The sequence below is a fragment of the Argentina anserina genome, chromosome 1, assembly GCF_933775445.1.
Source record: "Argentina anserina chromosome 1, drPotAnse1.1, whole genome shotgun sequence".
Lineage (NCBI taxonomy): Eukaryota > Viridiplantae > Streptophyta > Magnoliopsida > Rosales > Rosaceae > Argentina > Argentina anserina.
In genome coordinates, this window is record NC_065872.1 from 1,750,259 (window position 1) to 1,774,628 (window position 24,370).

General features: G+C 36.7%; 2 protein-coding genes across 8 annotated transcripts; one reads left to right on the forward strand and one right to left on the reverse strand.

Annotated features, from left to right (window-relative positions):
- Positions 1 to 7,853: 7,853 nt before the first annotated feature.
- Positions 7,854 to 12,759, forward strand: LOC126784062 (uncharacterized). 7 transcript variants are annotated; one of them, XR_007670912.1, is made up of 4 exons: positions 8,055 to 8,117; positions 8,722 to 9,163; positions 9,446 to 11,010; positions 12,198 to 12,749. XR_007670912.1 is itself a non-coding variant. In XM_050509587.1 (4 exons), the coding sequence occupies exons 1-4, from the start codon at positions 8,092 to 8,094 to the stop codon at positions 10,785 to 10,787; spliced, it is 1,143 nt and encodes a 380-aa protein (XP_050365544.1). In that variant the 5' UTR covers positions 8,055 to 8,091; the 3' UTR covers positions 10,788 to 12,758. The 7 variants fall into 7 exon arrangements, 5 of the variants coding, with proteins under 5 accessions (XP_050365529.1, XP_050365544.1, XP_050365520.1 ...); XR_007670911.1 differs by having other exon boundaries at positions 12,210 to 12,748; XM_050509587.1 differs by having other exon boundaries at positions 9,446 to 10,114; positions 10,782 to 12,758.
- A 3,694-nt stretch (positions 12,760 to 16,453) lies between these two features.
- Positions 16,454 to 19,889, reverse strand: LOC126791415 (cytochrome P450 734A1). Its single transcript, XM_050517871.1, has 5 exons — positions 19,539 to 19,889; positions 18,419 to 18,642; positions 18,071 to 18,315; positions 17,592 to 17,982; positions 16,454 to 17,408 (listed from the first exon to the last, which is right to left on the reverse strand). The coding sequence occupies exons 1-5, from the start codon at positions 19,813 to 19,815 to the stop codon at positions 16,953 to 16,955; spliced, it is 1,593 nt and encodes a 530-aa protein (XP_050373828.1). The 5' UTR covers positions 19,816 to 19,889; the 3' UTR covers positions 16,454 to 16,952.
- Positions 19,890 to 24,370: the final 4,481 nt, after the last annotated feature.

The following is a 24,370-nucleotide window of genomic DNA, read 5'->3' on the forward strand; positions in this document are numbered from 1 at the left end:
GGATTCCATTAATGTTTCTGTTGATGATAATTTTAATGAGTCCAATTTATCTGAAGAAAATCTAACGAGTTCAAAAGATGAGAATGTACACTCACAGGAAGCAGTCACAGAAGTGGATCAAAATCTACAACCGGTAGTAAAATATCGAACCGGATTCAAGCAGGTTAGAAAAGATCATTCATTCAATGATATCATTGGAGATACTGGTGAAGGCATGCGTACAAGAAGGAAGACGGTTGAGGTTACTTCAACCACAAAAGACGACTCTGAATGCTCCAACACGGAAATTGTGGACATCAATAAAGCTCTAGTAAGTTTTGTCAAAGAAAGAGTTAAAGAAACTAACAAATTAAAATGTTTTGGATTTGTTTCTTTGATAGAACCTAAAAATATCAAGGAGGCTTTGTTAGATGATGATTGGATCAATGCAATGCAAGAGGAACTAAATCAATTTGAAAAGAATGAGGTATGGATTCTTGTTCCTCGTCCTGAGAACACTAATGTTGTTGGTACTAAGTGGATTTTCAGGAATAAAATGGATGAACATGGCACAATCACAAGAAATAAAGCAAGATTAGTTGCTCAAGGATATTCACAGGTCGAAGGTCTGGACTTTGATGAAACTTTTGCCCCGGTGGCTCGACTTGAATCCATCAGACTTTTGTTAGCCATTGCTTGTCAACGTAAGTTTAAGTTATTTCAAATGGATGTAAAAACTGCTTTTTTAAATGGTGAAGTACAGGAGGAAGTGTTTGTTGAACAACCTCCGGGATTCAAAGATATTCATCATCCTGATTACGTTTGGAAACTTAAAAAGGCTGTTTATGGTCTTAAACAGGCACCTCGTGCCTGGTATGATAAACTCTCTACTTATCTTGTTTCTCAAGGTTATTTCCGAGGCACTGTAGACAAAACTCTATTTGTTAAGCATGTTGAAAGTCATCTCATGGTTGCACAAGTTTATGTTGATGATATTGTTTTTGGCTCTACTTCTAATGTTTTAGTAAAAGAATTCACTAGAATCATGACCAATGAGTTTGAGATGAGTATGTGTGGTGAACTTACTTACTTTTTGGGTCTGCAAATTAAACAAAATCATAATGGCATTTTTCTATCCCAATCAAAATATGCTGAAAACCTCATTAAGAAATTTGGTATGACTGAGAAGAAATCTGTTAGTACACCTATGAGTACCACCATAAAGTTATGTCATGATCTTGATGGTAAGTCTGTTGACCAAACTAAATATCGTAGTATGATTGGTAGTTTGCTTTATCTTACAGTGTAGGTGTTTGTGCCAGGTTTCAGGCCAATCCAAAAGAGTCACATTTGGAAGCTGTTAAACGAATTATTCGCTATATTTCTGGAAGTATAACATGTGGTGTATTTTATACGTATGACACTAATGCTGAAATTGCAGGTTATTCTGATGCAGATTGGGGAGGTAACTTGCAAGATCGAAAAAGCACAAGTGGAGGTTGTTTCTTTGTTGGTAAGAATTTAGTTGCATGGCATAGTAAGAAACAAAATTGTACTTCATTGTCTACTGCAGAAGCTGAATATGTTGCCGCAGGGAGTTGTTGTACTCAAATGCTTTGGATGAAGAATATGCTTAAGGATTATGGTATTCCACAGGGTAAACTTGTGATTTTCTGTGATAATACAAGTGCTATTAATATTTCCAAAAATCCTGTTCAACATACTAGGACTAAACACATAGATATACGTTATCATTTCATTCGTGAACTTGTTGATAAGAATATTCTATCATTAGAATTTGTTTCTACTAATTATCAATGGGCAGATTTGTTCACCAAACCTCTAGATACAGAACGATTTCTGACCTTACGTAATGCCATTGGCATTTGCTCTCAATATTGACAAATAACAGTCTCTCTGAGTACCTATGTCAAGGTAATCGTTCCTTGTCCTTGATCTTATCTTACTATAGATGAGTTATTGCATTTTACATGTTTGTTCTTTAGAGCCCTTGACATTGTTACTTTGGATCTCTCATCTAGTGTTCTCAAATATTATTTATGATCATTGGCCAGTATGTTTGATTCTCACGTACACATATTTCATAGTGATGGATAAATCTGAGTTGAGTCACCTAATCATGAGCCGGTGTAGTTGAATACATGTTATAGATTGTGACTGCATGCAAGAAAAAAAAAATTAAGGAATTTGTGCATGCAGTCTTAGGCCAGGCTAGTTCTACATCTCCAGGAGTTGACTAACTACTCGACTCCTAGAGGAATGGACTGGTTTGGTCTCCCCGGAGGATATGATTTCTTTAGGCCAGGCTAGCTCTCCTCTCCAGGGATTGACTAACTACTCGATACCTGTTGGAATGGGCTGGCTTGGTCTCCACGGTGGCTGAAAAAAAAACACTTGTCTCAGCAATGTACTGAGCTTATATTATGAAAATAAGAAAAATACGAATTATGATGTTATAAGGCGATTTACTGGAGAGATAGGGGGGAATGTCGTTTAAGTTGGCTTGCGCATTTAATCACTCCTCATTTTCTTTCCCATTATGAAGTATCCTCATTGCACATCACATCTTACTATTGGCTAATGGTCATGTGTATTACTCGAGGATGCATGTTTGTGAGATTGATAAAGTGTATTGTCTTCCTCAATAAGAATGTCCAGGTAATTGTCATAACTCCTCCTATAGTTGTATGGTCTGCTTGGACTTGTATCCATAATCTTGACATTGTGTACTGTGTACTTCCTTAGGTGTCATGTTGAGAGCTCATTGCGTGTATGGTCCAAAATTGCTTCTGTTTCATAGTTTGGTCTACATCCTTGATTTTTGTTTCGAACTCTAGGTATTACTAGAATTATCCTTGTCTATGCAGGTAAGTGGTTGTTATGTTCACATTGTGGTGTTTAGTTTTGCCTACATACCGTAGATCACTTGCATTGTTGATCATTTTATTGTATCGATTTCGTACTCATGCGTTGGCTATCTTATGGTTTTTGGTTCATGGGTTTCTAATCTTCTTTCTTGCCGTATGCATGTGTTCGATTTCCTTCTAGGAAAGAGTTAGGTACTCTCTGTGATTTGATCTATCATCTAGTTCATGTTTTAGAAGGAAATATCTTCTAGGCTTTATAGGTTGCTGCTACATCTTTTGTTTTGCCGTATACATCTAGGTTTGCATGTTGCATGCATTGGTGGGCAGGAAACTTCTCGGAATACTCTCCGTTTGCAGCCTCATGTTGTGTGACTTACCCTTCTCCTCAAGGCATGTAAGATGTGCATGTATCTTGATTGGTTATCTTTCCTTGTGCAGCTAGGGTTGCTTGATATTCTTCAATCTTTGATTTCCTGATTTTTGTTGATACGTGCTTGGACTTTAATGTGATTTTCCTTTTACTCCGATTTGCTTTAGGGTTTATGTCTTTGTACCTCTCTATATATAGTTGTCTCCTATGTGCTTACCTTCACATCCTACTATCTCTTCTACTATCTTCACGGTTTGTGTCAAGTGTGCAGGACTCTCTATCATGGACGGAGCCAGGAGCAATCACCACAACACAGATGATGCACGACGTGAAGCTGCCTCTCGTCATCAACAAGCTGAGTCTGTCCGTCCGGTAACCCTAGCTGACATCAATCACGCCTTCTCTCGGCTTGGTGTTCAATTTCAAACACAAATCAATCGTGTGCAGCTGTTGCATGAAAGAGAGCGTCGTGCAGAAAGAAACATGCTTGCCACTCGGACTGCATGGTTGGCTGATCACGAACGTCTTCAAGGTCCTCAACCACCTTCCCAAGCCATGGCAGTTTTCCCTACTGCTCCTCCTTCCCCTCCACCATCAAATGGTCCTGCCTTTCAGAATGGAGATCTCACACCTCATGAATGGACAAATTACAACTCCATTGGTGGACGTCGGAGGAGTGCTCTGCGTGGACGTGGTCATCGTGGTGGTCATGCCTAGGCTGCTTAGGCCCTCTCCTCCTTTGGCTTCATCACCTTAGGGGGAGACATCAAGTCCCTAATTACTATTCTAATGCTTTAATTTGTGTTATTTTTGGTTAAGAACTATTTTCAATTTGTTTGGTTTGCTTTGTACTCTAAGTGCTATGCACAAACTATGTTTTTATGGTTATTTGCATTCTAGTGCTTCTATTGGTTATTGTCTATTTGAACCTATGATCAAGTCACTTGATATCTTGAAAAGGATGATCATTGATTCTTGACTTCAAGTGATATATTCTCTTATGGAGAATTAGGGAGGTTCATCTTATGATATAAGTTAGGTTTTCGTTAAACTTGTACTTATGAGGTTCTTTGTGAGTGTGTAGGTACTTGATGGTAAAAGGTGCATGGAAGGCCAAAGGGGGAGATTGAAGGTACACATATTGGCCTCCATAAGGTGATGAAGACAAAGAGGAATGAAGCACAACAAAGGGGGAGCATTGATGACATTTCCTAGTTGGACTAGGAAACCAACCTTGCGGCATGATCCTATGAGTTGGTCGAATCAAACATATATGGAAATATATATGGGATCATATATGGAGAGAATAAAGTATATTTGGGAAAAAATAGTTTCAAATATATTTAGTTTAAGATGTATTCCATATGTATTGTTTTTCCTTTTATATAGAATGATGTATTAGGAAAGGATTTAGGTTGATTACCTATTCTTGTACTAGGGTTAGGTAGTGCATGGCCAGGTGTGATATATATAGGATATATTCATGCAGTTGCTGTAGAGCCAAGAAGAGGGAGACACGGCCAAAGAGAAGAAGAAATAGAGAGAAGGAGAGAAAGAGAGAAAAAGAAGAAAAGAGGTGAATCCTTAGAGAAGAAAATTCACACAAAGAGAAGCTTAGTGCTAGGAGATCTTTGTGACTCCATTGAAGACCTTAGTGGCAACATCAACGTTCTTAGTGAGGTTGATCATCCGTGTGTCTACAACGATCTTAGTGAGGTTGTATCGACATTTGAAGCAACGATCTTAGTGAGGTTGTTTCATGCTTGATTGTGACTATCAAGTAAGAAGTATTTTATTTTTGAGAACTATATTATCATAGATTAAGGTGTAATCTTTGTAATATGAATTGTTCAATAGAAAAGTGAAATTCTTCTATATTTTCCGCTGCTATTACTCGTTATTGTTCTATCTTGTATTTTCATTCTATATATTGCATTGTTTTTGGTACACTTTGTTACCACTTCTAGACTTCATATGGTTTTTCTTAATCACCCAGTGGAAGCCAACATCATAACTTGCACACACAAAATTGACACTGAGATTTTTTTCACTCAAAATCATGAAACTCACTCAAATTTGTGGGTTATACAACACGGATTTTTGGCTTAAATATATTTCATGTTTCTATTTTCCAACTAATATTCTTTTATTGATAAAAAAACTAATATTCTTTTACTCTTGTATTATAATTTCTAAACACCTGTAGAATTGATGAAACACATAAAGTATATTAGAAGAAGAAACCAATCCATCCCAATGATTCCACACCTCTAGCTAGAAGCAACAAACACATGCATATATGCGTGAACCTCGTTTAACCAATTCGTTTGGTTTCTTCTTCGATCTTTTTCCCTTGCGAGGAAACAACAAGAAATGCATTCTGGCTATGGAGTACCTTGTAAAACAGAATAAAATTCGGCGGCCCTCTTTATCATCTCTAATCAAATAAATATAGGCAATACGACATATTTAATCAGTTTGCAATATATTGTTTCGACAACAGCTTTCAAATCATGATGCTGCTGTCTTTTGCTTCCAAGCAACACATATGAATATGTTTATATCAGAGACAGACAGACAGTACTTCCTTTACATATACATAATTACATATATACACGTATATGAGAGGAACGTACATATTAGTCCAATACACATATACATCGATCTACTTGTTAATACGCTGATATAAACTAGCTTAGTATTATAATTTCATTACCTTGACATAGTGATGAATGATTGATTGGTGGGTTAGAGTTGGAGTTGTTGCATGCTAACATATATACTTTAGGTTATTCTTCGTGGTTAGCTATGTATCTGCAGGCTGCTTCTTATATATATGTATGACCAAAATGTAGCCAGCCAACTAACATCATATATATATATATATATATATATATATATATATATATATATGCTGTTTTACAAATTAACGTGACTATGAAAATAACATTTTATATCTGCATAATGTAACGTATATATGACTAAAGTTCATCATGTCATCCAAAAGATTATGATCAAGTGATCATATAAGACACTTTATACCAGAATCATATCTCATTCTGAAATTCTAATATATCTATGATCCAAAACGTTGTTAAGATATATATAAGGGGTGTGACCTTTTTCATGGTGGCTGTCCTAATATCTTACGTACATATTGCCCAACAAGGTGTGGTTCTGGCGATAGGGATCGGGAAAAGGACTTTAATTTGTTATCTATGCATGATTAATTAAATTGACAACTAGCTACTTTGTTTGATGAAGAAATTAGGCTCTTCATTGATCACATTAGTTTATAACTCTCTCGACTCTCTCCCTCTGTGTTTCTCATTTATTTTTCATTGCAATGTGCGTGTTGACATGTTCAGAGTTAATGAGTCAAAATCAATAGTAATTGCTACGATTCAAAGTATGACAACTTGACCATGGCTCTATATTTGGGAGATTACAAAAACTCAGAGCTCGGTCTTGCTAGTTGCTATAAAGTATAAACTGGTCTTTAGAATACAATAACTCACGTGTCTAAACATAAATTGCCCACCCTTGACAAAGAAATTCCAATATATTAGGAAGGATGTTATGTAATTCCCAACTGTCAAAAACGAAATTAACTTGAACGAAAAATTTGAAATGAATTTGATGAATATGGACCAAATTAATGCAACTCATTTTGTTGACCGTGAGGGGTGAACTTAAATTGAGTGAAGGAATCGATGGTCAAAATAAAGTTAGACATGGTTTATGGTTGAGGAAGTAGGTTGATCGAGACTATTAAGTAACAGTTTTCCTCCCGCAGAATATCAACAATGATAATGCATGTATTGTAAATGCAGGATATCATACATTCATGCATATGTAAGAGGAATTACCAACAATGATCATGCATGTGTGAATATAAAGAGCAAAGGAAATAGAGCAATGTTTAATACAGAGAAGTCGATCAGTATGGCTGTAAAACTTGTGCTTTCCAATACATATAAGACTTGTGTTTGGGAAAACCTTATATTAGTTTCTTCTTTTTAAAGCAAATTTAAACTACTCAAAACAATAAGGTTCACTCATTTGGAACTTTGAATAGATTTCATTTGAAAGAATACAATGAGGACCAACTTATTACACTGCCTCACTACCTTATCATCTTCTTTTGAGTAGGATAACCGATTCTTCTGGCTCCATCTCCCCAAGCATGAACCTCTTTTATGAAAGATATTCCAAACAAAAATATACCAATCAGCTTCTTCTTTTTTATTTATCAAAATATACCAATTAGCTTGTGAATATACAAACAATGTGAATTAAATTGGGTCCTGAAAATCTATAACTCCTCACTCCATAACGATTTTACCTTATTTATTCGTGCATTATATTTACTCTTGCGTTTTGACTTGCATTATCAAAATGAAGAACAACAAACTACACAAGCAATAACCCTAAAACAAAATTGTCGTCTTTGCAGTAAATATGAAACAGAGAAGAAAGAGGGTAATGTGTCATTGTGCACAACCATGATTTACCATAAGATGTTACAGTTAAGGCCCACCTCACCAAGCTCTATTCTTGGGTAGATGGCAACTTGGCATGGAAACCATGCCATATTCGTTGCTTATTAAGCTAAATATTTGGACCCTTTTAATAATTATTATCAATAACTAAAACAGACACAAGAAGAAGAAGAATCATCATCATCAGACTTCAGACTTCTTTTCTGATAGCCAATCTCTCTCTGAATTGACATTAAGGTCAGTTTAACTCTCTGTTTTACGTTTCTCTTTATCTCTTCCTGCATTTACAATACATGATCAATATCTCTGCTTTGAATCCTCCCTCCTTAATTCAGTTCATTTCTTCTTCTTAATGAAGATTACAAATTTGCAGAAAAGGTGTGATTTTTTTCTTCTTGGGTCAATCTGTTTTCTCTGACCCAACTCCTTATTTGCTGTGAAAACGGTGGAAACAAGAATAAAACAATTGGGGTTTTGTTTATTTTGCTTTGTTTGGTAGATGGAATTTGGTCGATAAAACTATACCATGGAGTTGTTGGAGCTCAGTTGAGTGCTAATTTGAGTTTTTTGAGGTCATAATCAATGAGAAACTTAGGAATTGTAAGTATGGTGCTTTTCATCTTCTTGCATTTTGTCAGCAGCTAGACAGAGCATATGTTTTGGCAGCTTGATTTAGATTTCTGATCCTTTTTAATCTCTCTTTGATTTTAAAAGTAATGGAATTCTTCAAAGTTTTAGATTTTATGCAGTGTTTGGTGGATAAAAATTGAAACTTTACATGATTCCCAGATAAGACACAGATGTGAGAGATCTTATTTGTTTGATTTTATTCCCCAAAATATGGATTTTCCTTTTAATCGTTATATTAATCATTTGATCACCTTGGATCCTCTGTACTGTTCCTTGTGAGATGTTGAGACTATTATCATCTCATTTCTAAACTGAGACTCTTGACTAAGTTTGTTCTCTTGTTCAAAAGCAGGTTTTGCGATCAGAATTGGGGAGTTTGTATATTTAGCATTATGAGATTCAAAAAAGGGAGCAATGTTGAAGTCCTGAGGAAAAAAGAGGTGCCTTCAGGATCTTGGTGCTGTGCCAAGATCATCTGCCGTGATGGCCACAAGTATACTGTTAGATATGATAGAGTAGAGGCTGCTAATGATGCGACCATGGTAGAGAGGGTACACAGAACAGCAATTAGGCCTTGCCCTCCTCCATCGGAAGTTTCAGAGAATTGGGTGCCTGGTGATATTGTTGAGGTTCTCGACAATTTCACATGGAAAATGGCAACCATTTCTGAGGTTTTAGGGAATAAGTACTTTTTGGTCAGGATAGTTGGATCATGCCGGGAATACAAGGTCGGGAAACTGGAAGTTCGAGTCAGACAGTTTTGGCAAGATGACAAATGGGTTGTGGTAGGGAAGGTAATATCATCTGAATCTGTTTTGCTTTGCAGTTTCTTCATGTTAAATGTTAGAGTTTTATGAGCAAAATTCTTGAAGTTTGAGGATTTTTTTGCGATATCATGCTTCATCCGATATCTATTCTTTAGTCGAATTTAATCTTTAGGCGATTGCCACATTTCAATTTTGAATTATTTAATTTTATAATTGAATTTAGTCTGTTATAATCTCTGAAATACAGTTCACAAGTTGTTGTCTGTATTGCTTTCATGTGCTAATTCCTTCTTCACTTTCGGCACTCAGGATTCAAGTCAATATGAGAATGAAAAGCATGGTGAAATTTCAACTCTAAAGGCTCAGAAAGTCACTTTCAAGAGATTCCACACTGCAGCCTCTCAGAATCTGAAGAGAGGGTCATCAAACTTGTATTCCCAAAATGAAGCTTATGGTGGAGCTATTGAGAAGTTTCGAGCAGTTGAGAGAGATGGAAGGTGTCAAAGAGTCATTGCTAGCAACTTATCTAGATTAGCTGAACAGGTAGATGTTGCTTTGCCAAGTCAGATGCTGGGTGGAAAAGAAATACGTGCTACTCTTAACAACAGAACAACCGTATTGTCTGAGGTTGATCTAGAAAAGAAGAAATCAAATGGTAATGTTGGGTGTTTGTTTGCTGTTAACTTGAAGTCAGATGATGTTGATACTGTTACGTGCTCAGTAGGTAGCTGTAGCATCGGTAGCAATGATCCCTATAAGTCACCTCATCGTGTTTCTTTTGGTTCTACTGGAGATTTTGAAGACCAGTTTTGTGATGCTGAATCTGTTTGTCACTTGGGATATGAGGAAGGAAACTGTGTCCTTCCCACGAAGAAAGAATTGGCTGCTGAGATTCATAGGTTAGAGCTGCAAGCCTACCGTTGCACGATAGAGGCATTGCATGCATCAGGACCTTTAAGCTGGGAACAAGAAGAATTGGTGACAAATCTTCGTCTTTCACTTCATATATCAAATGATGAACATTTATTGGAACTTAGAAACTTAATATCTGCAGATAACAACATTCAAATTAGATGACAGAAAAGTAGAATTATGTCGTGTGATTCAATTTTTCCTTCTAGCTGTAGTGTCTGGTGAATGATACTCATAATGACCTGGCTGCACTGTAAGAAAGAAGATGAGTTGTTTTCATATCCTTTTGTATTTAGTTAAAAACATAGTGGTTCAGTTCAAAGTTCAAGCTCAATGTAGTACAGACTTTTCTCAGTACACATCTTATCAAATACATCTTTGTGTATCAATTAGTCTCTTCTGTTTGTCTTTCTCTTGGTTTTTACTAACAGCTATATCATAATTATGAGACTCATCATATGTTTACTATAGTAAGTTGCCTATGCATGTAACTTCTTACTGTGCTATGGTTGAATTCCTGCAAGTGATGAACTTATATTTTAATTTCCCTATGTTTGTTTGATTTTTGGTCCTCTTTCTTATTGGTACAGCTTGCAGCTTTCTCTTAGATGTTCTGGTCATGAGATATATGTTGCATTGTTTATATGAGTATATGGTTTGATTGCCACCCTATCACTTGGAAGTATGACATTTCATTTGTGGATGAGTATTTATGCTTCCCCGCATTTTCCAGGGCTGAAGTAGGAGGATTGTCCCCTTACTTTCAAGTCTCCAAAGTTGATGCTGGGGCTTGCCAGCTTTCTCTCAGTTACAGGACGGCTTATGATGCTGTATTACATTTGGTTTCTGCATTCTTCTTTTTCAGGCTACCTGTGAGCCTTAGATGCCTGTTTTGCTGAAGGTTGTAAGACAAGAATCTTGTGGCTGACAAGGGATGACCTGAGATGTGGAATGCTTGAAAGGTTTTATTTCAAACCTCTGCTTCAGCTCATTCATGTATAACTTATTTGACTCGTTGATTTCTGTTTTAGTCTCAATCTGTTAGACATTCATCTTGTACAGGTAGCATTTCATTTTTTTTTTCATTTTCTGATTCACGCTGCCCTGTCCTCTATTTGGTGCTTGGCTTATTTTGTCTGGGTATTCCAACTGTATACAAGGGGCATATATTGATTCAGTCAAGACAAAACCATTGTCTAAAATGAAGTGAAGTAGCAAGAAACCTTACCTGAGAAAAAAAATTCTGCTGATTATTGTGTAGTCAAATATATAGTATGAAGAACTTAATGTTTTCATTATTTTCAAATTTATGACTTGGTCAGAACTTCAATCATGATTTTGGGATAAAGACTCAACTACCTGTACTTGCTTATAAGCCTACTGGGATGCAACATACTCAGTGGTGCCCTTGAAATTTGTTACTTGACAACTTTTACATATAACTTCTGCTAAAGGTGGGATGAATATGATATATACACATTTATATGAATGCACATCCTCACACATTCATGTGTAAATCTGTCATGCTTTCTTTGGGCAATTTGTGGGCTTCACGGTTGCGATTTATAGCTCTAAACATTCTTGTTGGGAGATGTATAATCAATTATCGTAACTGCAAATATGGAAAATGTGTTGCTTTCATGGTGAATCACTTAATAGAATATGTAATTTCTCTCAAAATAATCAGTGACCAAATTGCTAAATTTCCAAGTTTCAGCAGTATAAAGATTTCATGTCCAGATTTTGTAGACTGCTGAATTCCATAGTGCCTATTCATTATATGTTTCCTTCTAAATTTATCTGCCTGGTTATGTTGCGTTACTCATTTGGTCCCTCACATCTGCTTCAATTTTTGGTGATTATATTAGTTATTCATTTGAACCAGTGAGCAAAAAATTTGAAAAATATGTGTCGCAGATGGTATATTGGTATGATGGTTATATGAAAGGTATTAAGCTTCACGATGGTAGATTGTTACTGAGCTTACATGAACAAATGAAAATTTTACTTTTTCTGCATGCTCCTTTTGGCTTGAAAGACCTCAGAAATTGTGTTCTCATTCCCCCATCTCAAGCTGTATACATACCACATCTGTCTGTTATCTGGCTTCAAGTCTTGATTATGCAGCCATGAATTACAGACTTTACAGTTTCTGCTGCAGAATTGTTCTATGGGAAATATATATCAGTTTGGTCCATCCTTTGGAAACTAGGCATAAAGCTCTGAATGGTGTTAATTACCCAATTGGAACAAGGCCTTAATTTACTTTGGCAAGATTGCAATTTCTCCAATACCGGTATCAGGCCAACTCAGGAGTTTGTTCAATCTGATGCCACTGCTTGAGGATCGTGAGCATTTGACCTGACGAACTCGTTAAACTACACCAGCAAAGTTTCATTGCTTCAGAAATCAAATGATTCAGCAGATTGTTTGTTCACATGCACATTCCTCCCTGACATTCTTTTGGACAATCCAGTTGAATCCTGAAGCTGGATTTTCATTCATTGTTTTTCGTACTTGAGAAGATTTCACATAATGCGACAGAATTATCCAGTGAAATTTCAGACATATATTCTTTTCTTTGTTGTACAACTAAAGCTTGATTGTTATTGAGATCAATTGAAGCGTCTTAAGTTGGTATGCATTATGATAGAAAGCTATCAACTCTAATGAACTGGGACCTTGTATGACAATTTAAAACCAGCAAGAACAATGCTTGCAAGTGAAATTACCATCTTTTGGGCTTCAGATCTAATTCTTTTCTTGGGCTTCATCTATGCAATATAGGATTGCAAACCCACTTTCTTAAAATCATAATGAATCTCATCTCTGACCTGGAAGAAAACTTCCCAGAAATTTATCTTCATATCTGGCTAAAGATACCAAGTATCATTTCTGTCAATATTTCCTAAAACTTAGGAGCACCACCAGGGCATTTGTTTTCCTTCATTTTTGGACAAGTCAATCTCTATCTCTATCAAATTACAGGCACATATCTTGAGCATGATTCACAAGTTTTATATGCTTGGTATAACCACTATCTTATTCACAAAATGTGTTTGACTATACAGATAAACACATGGCACTCTTCAAGTTTACAGACGCGTTCAGAATATAAATTTGCTCATCTTCTCCATCTTGAAGAGAAGCAAATAGGCAATCTCACAGGTGGAGTTGTCACTGAAATGAGCAACAAGGTTCCAAGGTGTCATTCCTTTCTTAAATTTCTAGCAAGAAAGGCTCTTTTGGAGTTTCGGATTAACAAAAACGAGTGTGGGTGGTGGTGGCGGCATTTATTTGGCTCCCACCACATCCTCCCTGCTATTGTCTCACTCTCTTCTCCTCCATGATTGGGATTCCCATGTGATTGTGATCCTCCTCTAAACACTCAGAGAGAGAGAGACACAGACATAGACAGAGATGACTGGGACTTGTTTGGATTAATCCTCCTCCATGGTCCTTAACCTATAAGGGTAGTACCAGTACCACTCCTACCTCCTCAACAATGTTTTAGGTGTGGCTACTATTACTATATGATGAAGCAGATACAGAGCTATTACTATGATCTTGCTTCTTTCACGATTTTGGTTTGACAGATACACTTTGGTCCTCATCTGTACTAATATCCCAATATCGACACATAACATGGCATTCGAAAATAACAGAGCTATTACTATGATCTTGCTTCTTTCAAGTTGTTGGCATTTCTACATGTATTTATGAGCTTCCTTTCCTCTATACCTAAGCTGTACTACACCATTTATTGTTTTTTATTCCTATTTTCTTGGTCCTGTTCTAATCTTACTCTCATGCCACTCTTTTGAGTAAAGTAAACGTGTTTTCTCTGTGTTCTAAACTACTGAGGTAAGAGACGTTCAATCAATCAGTTTGGTTTGTTTGTTTGAGATCGACTTGGTTCATAGTCTTGTAATATGATGACCCTAACGAGTGATCATAAAACAAACCACGTAATATGATCTCCATTAAGCTAGCTAATCAACCAGGTCACGTCAGCATTGTCACATAGTTTCACAGTCGCATTGAAAAATTCATGTTCAGCAGGAGGGGACACTCATCCTTCATCATGCTCTATTAAAAATGATTTTTCTACATATCTGTCATAATTCCAATATAACTAACTGAGACTTCTGAGCAATCTCAGTAATCAAATGGTTGGTAAAGATATGGCAAAACAGTGAGATATGGTTGATATGTAGATCATAAAGAAAGAGCTAGCAATGGCCAATCATATAATGCAGAAGAGAATTACAGAAGGGCATAGGAGGCCTTTAGTCTATGACAGACCGACAGAGTGCATTAATCAAGGGCAGACATTACATGAGCCAGCTCAATTGCTTTGGCAGGGCTGCAAAATTGGGAGACATAGGTGGGGGATTTTCATTAATATAAACTTAGCTAGCTAGCTGGTTTTGATTCAATATATTAGGGAAAAATTATACAATAGAAATGACTCTGCCACAACCCTCATCTTAAACCATTTTCTAGGGATCTATAAAACTCGAGTTTTTAATCTGGATGAAGAGAGCAGGGACAAAAAACCCATTTCAATTCCTGAGACAGATCAGTATTTCTTGTTCCTGACAGATATATATAATCTGCTATAATCTGCTTGCAGTTCTTAGGGTTCAAACGGCTAGCTACTTGCACAAAAAGAAAATGAATAACCTCAACTTTACTCCAAGTTTTTCTGCATTGCTGTCTTGCATGTATGTATTTACAAAACCATAGAGCTAGCTAGCTTGACCTTTTGAGATGGATCCATTGGAGAAGCTGGGTTTGTCGTCTAGCTCGATGAGGGAGACATTGCCTAGATGTTAATGTTAGAAGCATGCTTTGTAAATTAAAAATTAAGGCCAAGATTAGTACATGGATAACTATTTTATGAGGGGAAGTGTGATGCAGACTAAACAATTGGGTGGAGAATCATGGGTACGTGAGAACATCATATTCTTAATTTAATGTGATTGGAGTATCGTAAAGGCAATTCTGGCTCTTCCTCATGCCCTATCTCACTCCCTTCTATTCAGATTTTCAGATAGAAAGCAAAGCAAAGAACACTTCACTCAAGATTAGGGAATGCGCAATACATAATAATGGTATGGTCCATGTAGAGCTAGCTAGCACTTTGTTCTAGATAATTAGTCACGCTTGCATGATAAGGAAGAATAATCAGGTTGTAATCACCCATTACTGCCCCCATACATATTCAACACCATGCCCCTCATTGAGAGCGAGTGCGAGAGAGATTGATATATGGATCCTCTATCTTATCACATGTTGCATATAACTATACGTTATCTATTTCCTATTACGGTAAATTTAGAGTTTAAATCAAACTCGTATGACAAAAGTGATACCAATTGTGTATCGAATTTTAATAAATAAGAAGCTGATTCATTCCCTGTATTACTGAAGTGAGAAGAAATGGAACGTTATGAGTCATATAGATAAGGAAATTAGGGTTAAGTGTAGTGATGAGATCACATGCTTATTGGCATGCTCTTCTTGATTCCTTTAAGGCTTTAACAAAAGCTAAAATACATCAAAATAGAAATTGAAATAGAAGAGGGGAGATTTGATTTGTAGCTCCAAAGCTCCAAACCCACATGCTACTTTTGGGACCATCAAAAAACCCCCCAAAAAACTATAGCTACCTTCCAAGAGCATGAGGAGATCCCAAAAAGCAATACAAAAAGAAAGGTAGCTAGGTTGTTACAATTACATCTCTCAATACAAATAAATCTTACAAACTAAACTAACAAACTCTAGAAAAGCCCTAAAACTGAGAAAATAAGAATAACAAGTGTATTTGCATGCTAGATTCACATTCATCTTTGCCTTCATGATTAATTAAAACAAAATTTCATGCCTTGGGTATATCATGTCTCACTCCTTGCTTCAGTTTAGTATTGCTTCTACTAAACAATACCATAATCTAATCAAGAATTATTAATTACATTCATTCTTGTATAACATAATCGTGTGTGCATGGTGAAGGATTTGACCACACCATGTTATGATAATTTATGTGTTTAAATTAGGTCAGAACTTGTTGCAATGTGAGAGAACAATGGCTTGTCTTTCAAGATCATTATAGTTGCTGCCCTTAATGGTTTTGGACATAAGAAATCTATATACTTTGAGTTTTGATTAATCTTTAACTTGCAGACTTGTAGCCATCAGACATCATAGATATAGACAGCTGCTCTAGAGTGAGCTACAGTGAGCCATAAAATAAGCAACTGTGGATGTACGCATAGCTTTGCATTGGTAACCTACATTGCTACATTTTATTTTATCGGGTTGCAACAACTTGGTTTGTAATCAACTAATCTTCCTGAGAAATCAGAATTTATCGAGCGTAATAAATGATATAATAAACTAATCGATTCATATAATAATCGTTTTGGACTTTTGGTTCAGAGTTTGTTAGTGAAACTACAAACCATTGATGCAACCAATTAAAGATTCATTGATGGAAACTGATGGTACAAAACTTTGTAGCAACAGAACAGAATATACATTACATACAAACGAGAGAAAGAAGAAGAAGCTAGCTACCTACTTGTTAGCAACTTAGCAATTTACTAATTCCTAAACAGATAGAAGAAGCTTGCATGCCAAGGTTTGTACCTTTCCTTTGGTAAAAAAACCATGGTAATATTCATGAGGGGTCAGTAACGCTATGTTAAAGGGAATTCAACACATTTCTCTCAAGACATTGCCTCTTTAGCTCCTATAGTTATATGAAAACCCAGCATAGAAAAAGACGAAGAAAATAAAAAACCAAATCGACCAAAATGGGGTTTTCAGTCGACTAGCTTTGGGATCATATACCCGCACTCACACACAAAGGATTGGTATGCATAGGAGTAGAGATAGATCAAGACTCTTCATTTTCTCCTTGATCTTGGGGGAGACGCTGAAATATGACTGGTGCACCATATTGAGGGTAAAGCATCATCAGGACCGTTGGTGCATGTTGATAAGTGGGGGACATCTTAAACGAGAACCGTTGGAGCATGATGGCGATGGCTAATTTCGCCTGCAAGAGCGCTAGATTTTGCCCTATGCACGTCCGGATCCCAAGCCCAAAAGGAATGAAAGCCACCGGATGTTTGGCGGCCCGAGCCACGCCATCCGTGAACCGGGCCGGGTTGAACTCATTTACGTCATTTCCCCATAATGCTTGATCATGGTGGACAGCCAAAATCGGGATCAAAAGCTCTGTTCCACGGGGGATCTTGTATCCCCCAAGCTCCACATCCGTCCTCGACCGCCTAATCGTTGCGACTGTGGGCGGGTACAACCTTAGAGATTCGTTTAAGATCATATTGAGCTGCACACAATAACAATTTCCGCTGTAAATTAATAATAATGAAATATCTAAAATACCCTAACGTGTTTAGAGAAATGTAAGATGATAGAGCAAAAAAAAAAGGAGGCAGTTTGGTTTTTGTTACGAGGAAACAAACATGGGGTAAAGAGACAGGACATGAATTTTGTCCTAATGTTTGCTTACCGTCTTGAGCTTTACGACATCGTCTTTGGTGGGTATGTCACGTGATCCACACACCCTGAGCACCTCCTCACGTGCCTGCTGCTGCCACTGTGGGTGCATTGCCAAGAGAACCGTCGTCCACGTCAGCAAATTGGATGTGGTTTGGTTGCCAGCAAAGAAGAAGGCCTTGCACTCTTCAACAATGTCGTTCACTGTAATGGGGTCAATGTTGGATGAGGGCGAAGAAGAATCATCGGCCGCCTGAATCATGAGCCCTAGTAAATCCTTGGAACATTTTCCATTCACATTGTTGATCGAGTTTTCCCTCCGGAGATCGATCAACTCCATGAGCTTTTTCCTAATCTCCTTATCCAATTTCCACGAGTTTATGTTTCGTCGCGTCGGTACAAATCTAAAAACCAATTGAAGTGTTAGTTCATGTTTGACAACATATATAACATAGTAGACGGTAAATTTATTTTTGCTTATGCGAATGTTACCTATAACCGGGGATGAAGACTTTTTGAAAGGCCTCGGCAACGAAGAGCACTTGCTCGGCTTGTAGCCTGAAAATAGCTTTGCCGTCTTCATAGCTGGTACCGAAGGCAGTTCGGGTAATAATGTCTTCGGTTAGGGTTTGGAACGATTCGGAGACTTCAATCTCAACCTCACCAGAGTCGGACGACATTGCTGACCATTTGTCCATCATGTCCACCATACTCGTTGCCATGAGAGGTATGAGTAACTGAAAAATTCATCAATCATCAATATTAATGGAACTTGGAATATTACATGTCACATTTAATTAGGAAAACCTCAAGACAAGAGCTAGCTTGAAAGTCACGTACCTTGAGATTCTCCATATGAAACGTAGGGGTGATGATCTTTCTGTGGTGAGCCCATTTCTCACCTTTGAGGCTCAAGAGGCCGTCGCCTTCTAGTTGCTTCACTAAAGGGTGAGCCTCATTCTTCTCGTAGAATTCCGACTTGGAAGTGAACACTTCGCGGATGAGATCGGGGTCGGAGACGGTGAGACGAACTGTTGGTCCGAACCACACAAGAAATGTTGCACCTATACGAAAGAATGATAAACAAGGTTTATGATTAACTACCTTAACTAATCGTACAATTAGTTATAAGCATGGAATGGATAGTGTAGACCCTACAATGGGGGAGAAGAGAGAGAGAGAGAGCGCGCGCGCGCGAGCAGCAGTAGCAGCAGCAAAAACAAAAGAAAGTAAAGGGAGGAAGAAGAAGACAACTCAAGAACAATCTATATAGCAATACCAAACAGATGCATACATACAAAGAGGCTTTCATTTGGGGGCTCCAAGCTCCCAAATGAAAACAAACGAAAGAGGACGACAATCAAAAACTGTAAAGCAAATGAAAGCCTTGCTCTCCCCCACAAAGTTGATGCCAACCTCAAAATTAATCTGTCTGAATTTGGTGGTAAATTCATTTTCTTGAAGAAGAACGGATTATACCAAGAGAGAGAAGAAGAAGGGAAAAAAATAAACAGATAGCTAGCTGTGGAAAAGAACAAAATCAGAACTTCAACATCAAGCATCCAAAAAGCTCAGAAAAAGCAGCCTGAAAAAGGCTGAAGAAGAAGTACCCAAAACTAAAAATGAGTCCTTTCTAAAAAGCCTCAAATTCTGATCACCATCTCAAACTAAGCTAAAGGAACAATCATGCATAGCAGCTACAAGCTAGCTAGCACACCCCATCACTACCACTTTAATCATTTAACTTGAAGACTCAATCCCTTCTCAAACACAGAAAACCAAAGAGAGAACAAGACATATCATACTCTCCAATTCACTAACATGAATGCAATACCAAGCCAAGAAATCGAAAACCAGTTGTGAAAACTTGGGTGATGATTCATTTTCTTCTTTGTTGAGTGTTATAGAACAATGAAAACCATGAGAGAAAGAGAGGGTGGAAAAGAAGGTGGAGAATTACCATAGATTTTTTTCCAGTGATGGTAAAAAGGGAGGACTCTGGGGAGAATATTGTGACAGGAAGAAGGCATGGTATGAGAAGAGGCCTTGACCATCATCCCCACAAGCTCTTTGACATTTCCAATGAAGAACTGATAACGAGGTCCTCTGATCCCTTGCCTGGAGAAATGCTCCTCAATTCTTCTGGGCCTCCACCAAAGCAGCACCAGAATCCTCAGACCAAAAACTCCAAGAATGAAACACAAAGACACAAACTTGAGCCAGGACAGTAGCTCCATGTTGATCACTAGCCTCTCTCTTTCTCCAAGCTAGCTCTCCCAACTCTTGCGTCTGTTACTTTAAGTGTGTCTTGGTTTTAATACTAGTAAGAGAGAGAGAGAGAGAGAGAGAGAGAGAGAGAGAGAGAGGAGGTGGGTTTTAATTTTTAGGAGGGAGAGAGGGAGAGGAGAGAAGCCAAGTATAGCAAGGCCAACGGCGTAGGGGCCGCCATTGGAATTATAAGGGTCAACGAGTGAGAGGGGAGAGAAGGGATTTGTTAATAGGTATTTCTCTCAATTCGTTGAGGACAATGTTACCCTTGTCTTTTCTTCTTAGTATTATTCTATCCCACAAGTAGAGTTTCAAAAAGTTATTTAGTTTCTATTTTTATCGAAAAATATCATAGCCTTTTCTTTTTCGAAAAACCAAGTTTTCGTTAGTTGAATAATGTAATGGGATGGTGATGGTGATGGTGATGAACATTCTGATGTAAGAATGTTCTGAGGCTTCGAGCCATATGAGACTTTCGATTATCATTTTATATTGTCATGAGCTAACTAAAAATCTAATATAATGCACCAAAGTAATTAAACTAAAAGTTTTACCCATAACTAGGAAGACTCTTTCTACCCCATTGGTTATTTTCTTGATCAACTCCTATATTTAACACTCCATTAAATACTTGTGTGCATTTCTTCATTGGAGGGGCATTAGTTTCAATTTTCAACGAACCTCGCTTATTATTTGGAACTCTAGAAATCAAAGCTTGATTATGGAATATAGTTCTAGAAAGCTAGATTATGGAAAGTTCCATGGTCTACCATATCGCATTTGTCAATTCACTATGCTTGGTAACATAATAAATAGAGTTAATCCATTATCTTATAATGATGCATAACGTTCTATTTTGAGGATGAATCCAACTATTTGTATGAAGACAAACATCGTATTTGCCCAAATTAACAAACCTTATGGAGACATGGAAATTAATATTGGACGTTTACTAACATTATTGCTTTTATTAATTGATCTGAATAAGCACCACCTGTATGTATCATGGACATAATTTAGAAAAGTATTACTGGTCAACTCCATAGTTTATGTACACGCTAATAATCCATGTTTCTTAAACCCATAATTCTTTTGACATTTAAATAATTAGTTGTAACCAATTCAACACCTATATTTATAGTTTCCAACATGGCACTCGCTGTATAAATGTAAGTTGCAGTATTATAAATAGAACACTTGTAGTCACCGTAACTGAAATGGTATACACATTTTCGTACGTTACAATTGAAAACAAAATCAAATTCATAAAGACGCGAATATATTTGTGCTTATTACTAGAATATGACTCTGTGTGAATTGAACATAGATATATATGGATCGAGCAACCTAACTACTTGTAAATATATAACCGTGGTGGTTTCTTAAATGGGGAAGGATATATGAAGGGAATGTTCATAGAGCGAGATCGAGTGGTATAGTTCCTTAATTTCCTACCTTCTTGTTCCCAGGAAGATGATAACTTGGGAATTAGGAATTGAAGGAGATGGAAAGAGAGATGAGATAGAATGATAGGATGAGAAAGGAAGAGGGGGCAAAACACAAAGAAGGTTGTAGTTTTGGAATGTTGCTCTTAAACTTGAGCACATGGAAACAAGGCTGTCTATTTTAGGGCTCCTTTTGTGTGGGTTGGGTGGGGAAATATGTTCTAGTTGACCCAAACAATGGGTACCCACGCAAAGGCACCCTCCCATAATCCTGTCCTAATAGACCCAAGACATGTTGGCCCATGTGCCCTTCATGGGTCCTACGGATTTAAAATGCACCTCAACCGTTACATGACACCTTTCGATCGATGATCGAGTTCATATACCTGCATGCCAACCCCCACGGCCCCACCCCCAACCAAGTTCACCATCTTCATGCCCCGACTTCGACAAAGTAACCTGTTCACAATAACCTCTGATTAATTTGACCAATTATGCAATAAGTTACAAAGTTAATTGATAACAGTGTGGAGGGTTGTAATCAATGGCCTAAATAGCGGTTATCGGCATCGTATCGGTTTTGTAAAATAAGGATATAACGGGGATATATCAGATTTATCGTTTTTGTTAATTTTTAATTTAAATTTAATATATTTATAAACATATATTTCAAAATATACCAAATAATATTAACTAATAAGTACTAATTGAACAAAAATAGGTGCACAAAAGATAGATTGAGATATTGATTATGCATTCATGCAATCAAAGTCAAACTCATCTTCTTCATTATCTCCAGCCTCATATTATGAGATAAAATCATCTTCATAAATCACATTCTGCTTATTTGCGTTGAAATTCCTCAAAATGACATCGTCTCCTTAAAAAAATTCACCGAAAAAAAAATAACAAGAAAAAAAAATCACTGAAAACAAAAGTCAACGAAAAAAATTATCGAAAAAAAAAAGTCCACCAAAATATCGGGTCAAACCGATATATCCCGATATATCGCATGTTGACCCAATATTTTGAGTTGACCGATATATTGAGGCGATATGACATTTATCCTATCGATTTTTAAATATCACCGAGATATCTCGATATTTAGAACACTGGTTGTAATCCATGTTTACATATATATTCAGTGTATATACTCATTCAATAAGGACATAATGATAAGCATATATTTCATAAATTATATATATCTGACGATGATTTATACAGTACGACATACATGTTGTATTAAGTTTTAAATTGATTTTGATTTTTTAATTCCAGTTATGAGGTTGTGTACTAGTGTGAATGTCTTGAAAGATTGTGTGTAACAAGGAGACAAGGGATAAATATGTTTTTAGACGATATATGAGGTAAGAGCACAAGCGATAAATACGTTTTTAGTCGATCAGTTAAGATCATAAATGTCAAGTATATCCAATTAAAGAAATTAAAAGCTTTTCCGCTTATGAAGCTGAATTAAATACGAGTGCAAGTGTTAAAAAATCAGAATAAGATAGAGATTTTTTTTTATTTTTGGGAAAGGAGTTAGAAGATAATTATGATATATTGTTAACAATGACTTTCTCGAGAATGAGTTTTGTTGACAAGATGGTAATCAGAAACATACATATATCGATGATAATTGATAAAACTGTAAAACAACAATACAACGTACTATACAAGTAGTATTAATCAGAGCTATGAATCGACTAGAGTGTAAAGAGTCGTCAATCATTGTACCTTGATAAAATAAGCATGCATGATGCATCAAGTTTAATCGAGAAGCTTATATGGAATAGTAAGTGTGTGTCAGTCTGCGTTAGAAGTGAAAGCAAGAGCATCCAATTGAAGCTTTCAAGAAAGATCTGAACTCGTCCTTGAAGGCATATTCACTGTCTAACTTTAGTTAGATATGCAAAGAGGTGATACAATCATACCAATCAAACTTTAAAAAGCAGGCAAATACAGCATTGATCAGAAGCTAGGTTTACTCCCACCATAATTTTCACTCTGCAAAATCAAAATCCCAAACGGACAAAGTAGAATCTGCAATCACTTAAACGAGGCATGGAGTTTTCGAAAATGACCAAAGTAATCCAACCAAGAAAGGCTGCAGCTAAATGGCCGGTGAGGTACCTTTGCTTGAAAACTTGTTTATTATTTGCATTTTTGTTTTCTTATTTTCCTACCTTTATTAGGATCTGAATGGTACCTAGCAGAATCACCAGAAGAAACTACAGAGATCAATCAATGGTTGTGTCCCAGACTCCCAGTATGTTATATCTTTGTGCTGTCACTTCATGAAAGATGGAAGTACGCGTATTTCACAATGTATGAACAAAATTTAACTTTCTACTATCTACAAATTACCAGTATTTGGTAACTGTGTATTATACTTGAAGTTGAAAAGGAAACTCGGAATACAGGCAATGGAGGACAATGTAAAACATTCCGCGACTCCTCTCCGAATACCGTAAACTCTATATCTAAATTGGAATTGTTCACTAAATTTATATGTCAAAACGTACGATAGATAAACATATAATTATATGAATAATCTTGTTAACAAAGATATACACAATTACAATAATTGAATTACATGTTTTTTTATCAATAATAGAATTACATGTGTTGGACATTCCATTCTCTAAATTCTATCTCAGTATATCACTGCAATAAATGATTGAACAAGATTCATTGATAAAATTTGGGGCAAGTGCAATGAATAATTGGAGCTAGGCAATCACTATTTTTTTCTTCCCTCCATCTCCGAGCTACAAGATAGAGAAGAGCCTTTAGAAGAAGGTGATGAAAAGATCTAGTTGGTAAAGACAAGCTACAAAGAGCAAAAGATGGGATCTTGCACATATGATTAGATTACAAATCCCTCCCCCACCATATCTTATAATTTTTCTTTGTAATCATAAGTCACCGCTCCCTATATTCATCCTACAAACAAGGATGATGATATGCTGCTAATAATACACATGTCATTCCATATATGGGCATTACCCTCTTCAAGTTGAAGTTGGTTATCTATATATAACAATTAGACATTCTGACCTCATGAGAAGCTTGATTG